This window comes from Sprattus sprattus (assembly GCF_963457725.1).
Source record: "Sprattus sprattus genome assembly, chromosome: 10".
Lineage (NCBI taxonomy): Eukaryota > Metazoa > Chordata > Actinopteri > Clupeiformes > Clupeidae > Sprattus > Sprattus sprattus.
Genome location: NC_137908.1, coordinates 2,757,572 through 2,767,604, shown reverse-complemented (window position 1 = coordinate 2,767,604; position 10,033 = coordinate 2,757,572). Strand labels below are relative to the sequence as shown.

Sequence of the window (10,033 nt, the reverse complement as noted above, 5' to 3'; positions counted from 1 at the left end):
TGTTACTCTCGGGGTGTGTTACTCTCGGAGTGTGTTACTCTCGGAGTCTGTTACTCTCGGAGTGTGTTACTCTCGGGGTGTGTTACTCTCGGAGTGTGTTGCTCTCGGAGTGTGTTCCTCTCAGAGTGTGTTCCTCACGGAGTGTGTTCCTCACGGAAGTGATCCATGCCCCGACATGTCTTTTTTTCTGCCTTTTGTTTCCTTCCAAAATTCTTGCGCTTGTTGTTTCTCAAACCGTTCAAAATCTCTCTCTCCTGTGTGTTGTCAAGGCAACAATTGGGAAGTGACGGGCTGTTTTGTTTTGTCATTACGGCAGATCCGGGCTGCCACTCAGGGTGCCAGCCTGTGGCACAAACAGGCCACCGTAGCTCAATTATTCACGGCGGGGCACACAGCGCTCTAATGGCATCATGTGATGACAGGTGCTGTCACGAGCGCGACGGAACACGCTGCGGAACACCCAGGCGTTGAGCACCGCAGCAACAGGAACGCAGCATCCACCCCGGTCGCTCTGATTCCTCATTTGTTGTTGTCGGGAGGGAAGAAAGTCAAACGCAACACTTTAACTGGGTCACAGAGTGAGGCGGAGGTAGATGTGTGTGTGGTGTGTGTGTAGTGTGTGTGTGTGTGTGTGTGTGTGTGTGTGTGTGTGTGTGTGTGTGTGTGTGTGTGTGTGTGTGTGTGTGTGTGTGTGTGTGTGTGTATGGAGGAGCATTTTGGAAAGAACAACAACAACAACAAAATAAGTTTTAAAAATGTAACATATGAGCATGAAGTTACTTCTAGCCGCACTTATCACAAATATAAATAAATATAAACAAATATAAAAAAAATGTGTGTGCCTTAGTGTACATATGTGTGAAAGCTGGTGTACGTGTGTGAGTCTTTTATTCCTACTCATGGTAGTGAATGGTAGTTTCATGACCATCCTGGAGCAGGCCGCATCCCCGGGCTCTAGTGAGAGACTGGCTGGGGAGGGTGTGTGCGAGCTGGGGTGTGTTTTCAGTCAAGTCACCCCTCTCCCTCTCCCCCTTCTCTCTCACACCTACCCACAGGGACGCCTCTGCTTTCAAACCACTGGAGCCCCAGACACCTCGAGAAAAGAGGCCTGCATGCTCTCTCTTTGCAGACACAATCATTCTCTCTTTTCAAACAGAGTCCTTCTCTCTTCTCAGACTCTATTATATATTTGTTCAGACGAGAATTACTCTGTTCGTTCAAACAGGAGTCACTCTCTCAGAAAAGAGTCACTCACTCCTTTCAGAGAAGAATCACAATCAATGTGCAAACAGGAGTTGCTTACTTTAGACAGGAACCATTCAGGACATACTTTCTGTATTCAGAGAGGAGTCCACTGCTCTCTTCTCTCTTTGTTCAGACATGAGTCCCTCCCTCTCTCCTCCACTCAGGGAGTACTGTAGACCCCTCACCTCCTCTCTCCTCCCTCTCTCCTCCACTCAGGGAGTACTGTAGACCCCTCACCTCCTCCTCCTCCTCCTCCTCCTCCTCCTCCTCCTCCCTCTCCCAGGGAGTCAGTTCACTCACAGAGAGTCAGTTCACTCTCAGGGAGTCAGTTCACTCACAGAGAGTCAGTTCACTCACAAAGAGTCAGTTCACTCACAGAGAGTCAGTTCACTCGCAAAGCAGTTCAGTTCACTCGCAAAGCAGTTCAGTCACAGAGAGTCAGTTCACTCTTAGGGAGTCAGTTCACTCTCAGAGAGTCCGTTCACTCACAGGGAGTCAGTTCACTCACAGAGAGTCAGTTCACTCACAGAGAGTCAGTTCACTCGCAAGGCAGTTCAGTCACAGAGAGTCAGTTCACTTGCAAAGCAGTTCAGTTCATTCTCAGAGAGTCAGTTCACTCACAGGGAGTCAGGTCAGGTTTGGAGAGTCAGTTCACCTACAGGTCAGGTCTGCCTGGTGCTTGATCTACTGGTTTGCTATAGTACAGACAGACTGAGGGAGATTCTAAGCTTGTTTGGTCTTGGGATATGAGTGTCTGTTTACCTAGTTAGATTTGTAGATTTGATAATAATGTGTTATTATTACTCTTCCTTGTTGTTGCTTTGTTTGCTTGTAAATAATTATTTTTCAATAAGCCTTGCAATCATCTTATCTTGGATCCACGTGCTGTGTGTGTGGCCCTTTGCCTGTTGGACTCTAATTTATATAAAATCGAATTGAAATTAAATCAAATTCCTATTATATAATTATTTTCCAACTGTCTTATGTTGAATCCACCCACTGAATGTTGGGCGTGCTTAACTCATCTCACTTAGTCTTCATCCCCATCTTCTCTTTTTCTCTTCCTCTTCTCTCTTTCTCTCTCTCTCCTCTTCTCTACCTCTTCTCCCTCTCTTCTTCTTCTTCTCCTTTTCTCCTCTTTTCTCTCTTCTCTCTCTCTATTGTCTTCTTCTTCTCCCTCTTCGTCTTCTTCTCTCTCTCTCTATTGTCTTCTTCTTCTCCCTCTCTTCTTCTCTCTCTTCTTCTCTTCTCCCCCTCTCATTCTCCTCTGGCTCTTCTCTCTCTCTTGTCTTCTTTAGGGCGCCAAGTCTCCCATGTCTATCATCATCGTGGGAGTAGGACAGGCCGAGTTTGATGGTAAGAATATTTTCGCCTATCCGTCTGACATCCCATAATTTTATATTACAGCGTTCTCTGTGGTATCTCTAGTGTTTAGATCATACAGCGTTCCCCTTGTGTAGTCTCTATGGTATCTCTAGTGTTTAGATCATACAGCATTCCCCTTGTGTAGTCTCTGTGGTATCTCTAGTGTTTAGATCATACAGCGTTCCCCTTGTGTAGTCTCTATGGTATCTCTAGTGTTTAGATTATACAGCGTTCCCCTTGTGTAGTCTCTATGGTATCTCTAGTGTTTAGATCATACAGCGTTCCCCTTGTGTAGTCTCTATGGTATCTCTAGTGTTTAGATCAGGGGTCTTCAACAGGGGGTCCGCGACCCCCAGGGGGTCCGCGGAGGTACTGCAGGGGGGTCGCGAAATCTTTGGTTGATAAGATAATTTTTTTTAATATTTCAAAAAAAAAAAAAAAAAAAAAAAAATTCAACCAAATTTTTTTTCCACAAATTTAAATGTCTTCCAAATCAGAATTGTATTTATTCCCTTTAAATTTACATTAACATAAATCCGACATATTGTAGCGAACATATAAATTGATCGAGAAGACGTTATCTTTCAGTCCAATCGACACATTCAGCTACCCACAGGAGCTCTCTCAAGCTGGGCACCGGTTCACTCACAGCACCTTTCATGCACAGGCACTAGCCAATCAGATCGCGTTTCTGCTCAAGTCTAAAGAGCGCGAAGGTCAAAAATAAAAGATGACGAACCAAACTCCATAGCTGGTCTTGTTTGTACCTATAAATTGTTAGTTTGACATTTGCTTAGATTTAAAATAATAATAAAATAAAGAGAAATAGACACTGTACAAGGTCAAAAAACGTTAATTGTAACTGAAAAATAAGTGAGGATTTGCAAGGTGTGTGAGCCTCCTAGCTAATGTTAGCAAGCTACTACCTACAATCTTAACAACTTGCTAGCGGTGTGATTGGTTTGTTGACCTGTCAATCTCACTATAACATCTACGTTGTCAACACAACTCCATGCGCCAGACTCCTCCTCCGTCATCCGTTGGATCGTGTCAGTCAGGAGTAATTGAAAAGAAGATACATCTCCTTAATGTGGGAGGATGTGTGCCATCGACACAATAACAGGGTAGCTATGTTTATTTGGCACTAGGCCCAGTATATTATAAACAAAATTTTATGCAATATATATAGTAGGGGGTCCCTGCTCATCTCGCCATCAGTTTGGGGGTCCCTGGCCTGAAAAACGTTGAAGACCCCTGGTTTAGATCATACAGCGTTCCCCTTGTGTAGTCTCTATGGTATCTCTAGTGTTTAGATCATGCAGTAGCGGTGGCCATGTTCAAACTGGAGGACATAACCAGTCGATGACAGGAGATTAGCTTCAATTTCCCTTCCCGCCATTAAGCCAGTCAGCCAGTCAGTCAGTCGCAAATTCAGGGAGTTCTTTATGTTCACGGACGGAAAAACACATTAATAATTCAATGTCCCGGTTTTTACCAAACACGTGCAAAGTAAATATGCATTTGTGTTTCTAGCAATTAGAGCGATAAATGCTCTAAGGCCAATTAGCAGACTCATTTGGACCCCCCCCCCCCCCTCCCCCGAGGAGTGAAGCTGGGGTGGGGGGTGGAGATCATTTTGTGAAAAGAGGCTTCAACTAATGACTGAGTCTGCAGTAAATATCAATCACACAGCATCTGTGTGTGTGTGTGTGTGTGTCTGGTTAATAAGCGCCTGCCTCATGGCTGCCTCCGATTGGAGCACTCAGAGGAGCTGGGAGAGCAGACAGGCAGACGGCATCTGGCCCGGGAACAGATCCGGACCGGACCTGATCCCTACTCCACCTGACCTGATCCCTACTCCACCTGATCCCTACTCCACCTGATCCCTACTCCACCTGATCCCTACTCCACCTGACCTGATCCCTACTCCACCTGACCTGATCCCTACTCCACCTGATCCCTACTCCACCTGATCCCTACTCCTCCTGATCCCTACTCCACCTGATCCCTACTCCACCTGATCCCTACTCCACCTGATCCCTACTCCACCGGATCCTGACTCCACCTGATCCCTACTCCACCGGATCCCTACTCCACCTGATCCCTACTCCACCTGATCCCTACTCCACCTGACCTGATCCCTACTCCACCTGACCTGATCCCTACTCCACCTGATCCCTACTTCACCTGATCCCTACTCCTCCTGATCCCTACTCCACCTGATCCCTACTCCACCTGATCCCTACTCCACCTGATCCCTACTCCACCGGATCCCGACTCCACCTGATCCCTACTCCACCTGATCCCTACTCCACCTGATCCCTACTCCACCTGACCTGATCCCTACTCCACCTGATCCCTACTCCACCTGATCCCTACTCCACCTGATCCCTACTCCACCTGATCCCTACTCCACCTGACCTGATCCCTACTCCACCTGACCTGATCCCTACTCCACCTGATCCCTACTCCACCGGATCCCGACTCCACCTGATCCCTACTCCACCTGATCCCTACTCCACCTGATCCCTACTCCACCTGACCTGATCCCTACTCCACCTGATCCCTACTCCTCCTGATCCCTACTCCACCTGATCCCTACTCCACCTGATCCCTACTCCACCGGATCCCGACTCCACCTGATCCCTACTCCACCGGATCCCTACTCCACCTGATCCCTAGTCCACCTGATCCCTACTCCACCTGACCTGATCCCTACTCCACCTGATCCCTACTCCACCTGATCCCTACTCCGCCTGATCCCTACTCCACCTGACCCCCACTCCACCTGACCTGATCCTTACTCCACCTGATCCCTACTCCACCTGATCTGGGCTCAGTCAGGGCCACATTCGCGCTGGAGTCAGATGCAGTCTTTGCGGTCCTGAAGCTGAGGCATATGGAGGCTGATGGGAGCAGTGACTGACAGAACTTGGATGTTTTTTTGTCTTTAATCAGATTGGATAGTGAGGGTTTTTAAAAGGAATTGAGTTGGAGAGAAGAGGTGTGGAGTGGGATCGGGTAATGACTGAGGGTCGGATTCGGGTCCCCGTGGGGGTTAAAGCCTGCTGCCTGGGCCACAGCTCCCCCTGCAGGTTGGATGTTTGTGAGTGTGGTCTACTCCGTGGTGCCGGATGGAGGAGTAGACCACATTCACAAACATTGGTGTGTCGGTGTGTGTGTGTGTGTGTGTGTGTGTGTGTGTGTGTGTGTGTGTGTGTGTGTGTGTGTGTGTGTGTGTGTGTGTGTGTGTGTGTGTTCACGTGTGTGAGTTGTCTTCTCTGTGGAGCCAGACTTTGTGTTAGTCTTTCTATTTTTAAATGCAGGTGTTGGGGTTAGTTGTCCAAGGTTTCATTTCACAAGTAACATACGTATGTCTTTGGCCGACCTCTAGTCTGTTCTGTCAGGAACAGCTATGTGCTTCTGTTGTATCTAAATGGAAGTGCTTGTTCCTTGGCAACACAGAATGCTGTTTAGCCTTTGTGTGTTTTCGGCACAGGAGACTCGATTCTAAATTCTCGATTCTCAATTCTAAGTGTACCGAGCCTGGTACCACCAGACCACAGGAGACTTGATTTCTCTGCCATGATGTGTGTACCGAGCCTGGTACCAACAGACTTCTGCTGCGATGTGTTTTCCGAGCCTGGTGCCACCAGACTTCTGCTGTGATGAGTGTACTGAGCCTGGTACCACCAGACTTCTGCTGTGATGAGTGTACTGAGCCTGGTACCACCAGACTTCTGCTGTGATGTGTTTTCCGAGCCTGGTACCACCACACTTCTGCTGTGATGAGTGTACTGAGCATGGTACCACCAGACTTCTGCTGTGATGAGTGTACTGAGCCTGGTACCAGCAGACTTCTGCTGTGATGAGTGTACTGAGCCTGGTACCACCAGACTTCTGCTGTGATGTGTGTACCGAGCCTGATACCACCAGACCCAAGTTCACTCCCAGCTCTTGCGTCCTAAACCTAGGGCCGCTATACTTCCTACTTTGCCACTAACGGTGCCAGCTGATATATTCGCCTTCTCCCAAACCGTGTTTGCAGCAAGGAAACAATGTCTCTGCCCTTTATGAATGCATGTACACATTCCTCCTATCCTCGATGAATACATGTATATATTCCTCTTGCCCTGGCTTAAATTCGTTGTTGTGTGCTTGCATTGCTACTACTTTTCGGATGCCTTTGTTTAGCTCCCACTTACCCGTGTGGTTCTGTTCCTCTTTGTTTTGTGTTGTTTTGTTTGTTTTGTTTTGTGTTGTTTTGTTTGTTTTGTTTTATGTTGTTTTGTTTGTTTTGTTTTGTGTCCTCAGCCATGGTGGAGCTTGACGGGGATGACATCAGAGTTTCATCACGAGGAATACTAGCTGAAAGGGACATTGTGCAGGTGGGTCTGCCTCTCAATCACACATTGTTCAAAAAATGGCTTCAGTGTCTTCAAGGAAAGACATTTTCCAGTACTATCCTAGGAATATTTTGGGATATGCCTGTTTCACTGCCCCTAGTTCAAACCCACTTTGTGAATATCCTGACCCTGGCATTTGTCTGATTACCACTTTAACTAGTTCAAATTAATAAATTCCACAACACGTTGCTGCAACTCTCATGTGCAATTAGCAAAGAAGCTTCAAGTGTTTGTTGTCCTTGCCAGGTTATATGCCCTGGTGTGATTTGGCAATGGCTTATCTAAATGCCCTGAACTGTTTCAACACCGCAAGGCCTAACACCGATACAAATATCAGTTCTCAGTTTGGTTTAGGGTGTGTTACCATGCTGTTCGTAGAGGTGTTCTCTTTTCAAGCGGTACTTGAGCTATCTAAATGATGCCTTGGCCATTTCTTGCTATCAGTCATGATGGTTAACTAGCAGTGTCACCTCAGAATGTGATCATCAGCTGCAGAACCGGAACAACAGGAGGATCGTGTATCAGAACAATCGCCACGACAACAGAGGAGGCACAACAATGCCCAAACAGAATTCATAAGCTGTAATTCCACCCAATTCATTCCATCTTGCTTTTCACACACAGGTACTAACCTTGTTAGATGCGCGGTGAGCATAAAAGAGATTGAATGACAGATTTTTCCCCTCAGATTTGGGCTCCCCTGCTGTGACAAGTTTTAGCTCACAGTATGAGGCTAAAGCATCTCTCAGCTTTTATGGTTTTATTTAGCAGGTCGGTAGACATCTGTTTATTATCCGGTAATAGCATCACGGAGGTGGATTTAAAATAAACAGTATCATGGCACATTCCCCAAACACGCATTTAGGACTTGGCACTCAGACATTTGTTTAAATTAATTTATGAAGAGCTTTGCCAACCGAAAGCAAACTGAAGGCATCCATTTTGTCCGATGCGTTTTGCACAGTATGCTCTTCGGTAAAAAACGTTACATTTATATTGAGCTCCGCAGGCTCTGCATCAAACCATTACACTTATAATGTGCTCTGTGGGCTCTGCATCGAAACGAGAATAGTGTCATCGAAACGAGAATAGTGTCATCGAAACGAGAATAGTGTCATTGAAACAAGAATAGTGTCATTGAAACAAGAATAGTGTCTGTAAACAACCAAAGTTACTGTGGAAGGATGGGATAGGGGACAGAAAAGAGGCTCTGTTAGAAAAGGTCACTTGTCTGTGTGGGTTAGTCAGTTCTCTAGCTCAGTTAATCTCTTGTCACTTTGTCAGCAGGATAAAATAAGGAAAACCGATGTGTGATGGTCTCTCCTTTTAAATCAGGTTGATCGATTTCACACACATTAATCTCATCATGACATAATGGCCGTCATCCAGCCTGTCAGAGGTGGAGAGCGTGGAAAGTGGCTAACAGTTTAAGTAATTGGTGTTAGCCACTGGAGCAGAACCATCTATAGCACGTGTATTTGAACAAACCCTGCCAGATAGTGCCCAGCATTTAGAATGAGGAATAATGAAAGGAAGAAAGTGACATGTTCTCTTCCAAACACACTATTGTAGTAAACATTAAAACATTTGAAATTAGCCTTGATTGGGTTCTTCCTCTGATCGGGTGACCCAGTGGATCTGAGAAAGATTTTGGGAAATACAAACCTTCGCATATGTCATAGGTGGTGGTCCTTGCTTCCAAATTGGCCAAAAGGGCCAATCTTGTTCTTGTCCCTTCAGTTTGGGTTCTTAAGGGTTCCTCCGAACCTTTCTGGAACCGTTCTGAATTAAATAGATTTGTGTCGAGCAATGGGCCAGTCAGGAGTATGTTTCCCAAAAGGGTGGCTGATTTAAAAATGTAACCATCGTTAAATATCATCATTAATTATAATTTCTTTCATTATTAATTGATTGTCTTAAATTTGAATTTGTATTTTTCAATTGATACTTTTGCTGTGTGTAATTTTTCCCTAACGCTTTGTAAATCGCTTTGAACAAAAGCTTCTGCTACATACTTTAACCATAGCCAGAAATTATAGAGAGCACAATCATATTAAACACTCTCTCGCTTAGTTACCATAGCAGTTGCTAAACAGTGCTTCTGGGAAATGCAGTCCGGATCAGTTCCGTAGTTCACTGCTGTCTGTCATGACTTGTGGTTCCTCTCCATAATCTTATTTATTCACTTATTCCACTTTACAAATGCACATACTATGCACTTTTATTGCTATTTTGCACTTCTGGTTGGATGCTTAGCTTATCGTTGTCTTAGTACTTGTACTCTGTGCAACGACAATAATCTAATCTAATCTAATCTAATCTAATCTCAGTTTGTGCCATTCCGGGACTACATGGACCGGACGGGGAACCACGTGCTGAGCATGGCGAGGCTGGCGAAGGACGTGCTGGCGGAGATCCCGGACCAGTTCATCTCCTACATGAAGAGCCGAGGCATCAAGCCCAACCCGGCGCCGCCCCCCTACACCCCGCCGGGCCACACACACCACACGCAGATCTGAGCAGCCCCTCTCGCCGCTCTGCTTGCACCTGATTGGAGATTTAGGGGATGAGGATGATGATGATGCTCTCCCATGGAACTCTGGGAGTTGTAGTCCTCCTGGATGAAGAACGGGTGGGGGAGGTGATGAAAGTCGTCCCGGCGTTGTGTCAGAACTTTCTGGTAGCACTCAGAGACACAGTGGCGTTTCTGTTGATGTGTTACATTTGGTTTGTTTTTTAAATGTTTTGTTGGTTGGTTTTTAATCGTTATTTTTGTTGCTTGTTTAAAGCAAATTCATTGACAGAAACCTACCCAAGGACAGTCAATCTTTTTTTTTTTTTCAAAAGATGACGAAAAATGTACATTTATATAAATATCAATGGGCCTGTGACTGTTTCCTGTTTGGGGGGTGAGCTCGTTAGCGTGAGCTCGTTAGCGAGTGCGGTACGAGTGGCCGTGGGTGGGTGTGTGGGGGACACGGTCGGTTCGTGGTTCAACCTGTGCCTGTCTTTGGTCG

General features: G+C 46.1%; 1 protein-coding gene across 3 annotated transcripts in view; it reads left to right on the top strand.

Annotated features, from left to right (window-relative positions):
- Positions 1 to 9,535, top strand: part of cpne5b (copine Vb) — a gene marked incomplete at both ends in the record, with an annotated part of 180,384 nt that extends 170,849 nt beyond the window's left edge. For all 3 annotated transcript variants that reach the window (XM_080846470.1, XM_080846468.1, XM_080846469.1), the window contains 3 exons: positions 2,544 to 2,601; positions 6,925 to 6,998; positions 9,347 to 9,535. In XM_080846470.1, coding sequence (XP_080702596.1) covers positions 2,544 to 2,601; positions 6,925 to 6,998; positions 9,347 to 9,535 — 321 coding nt within the window. The remainder of the gene's footprint in view (positions 1 to 2,543; positions 2,602 to 6,924; positions 6,999 to 9,346) is intronic.
- Positions 9,536 to 10,033: the final 498 nt, after the last annotated feature.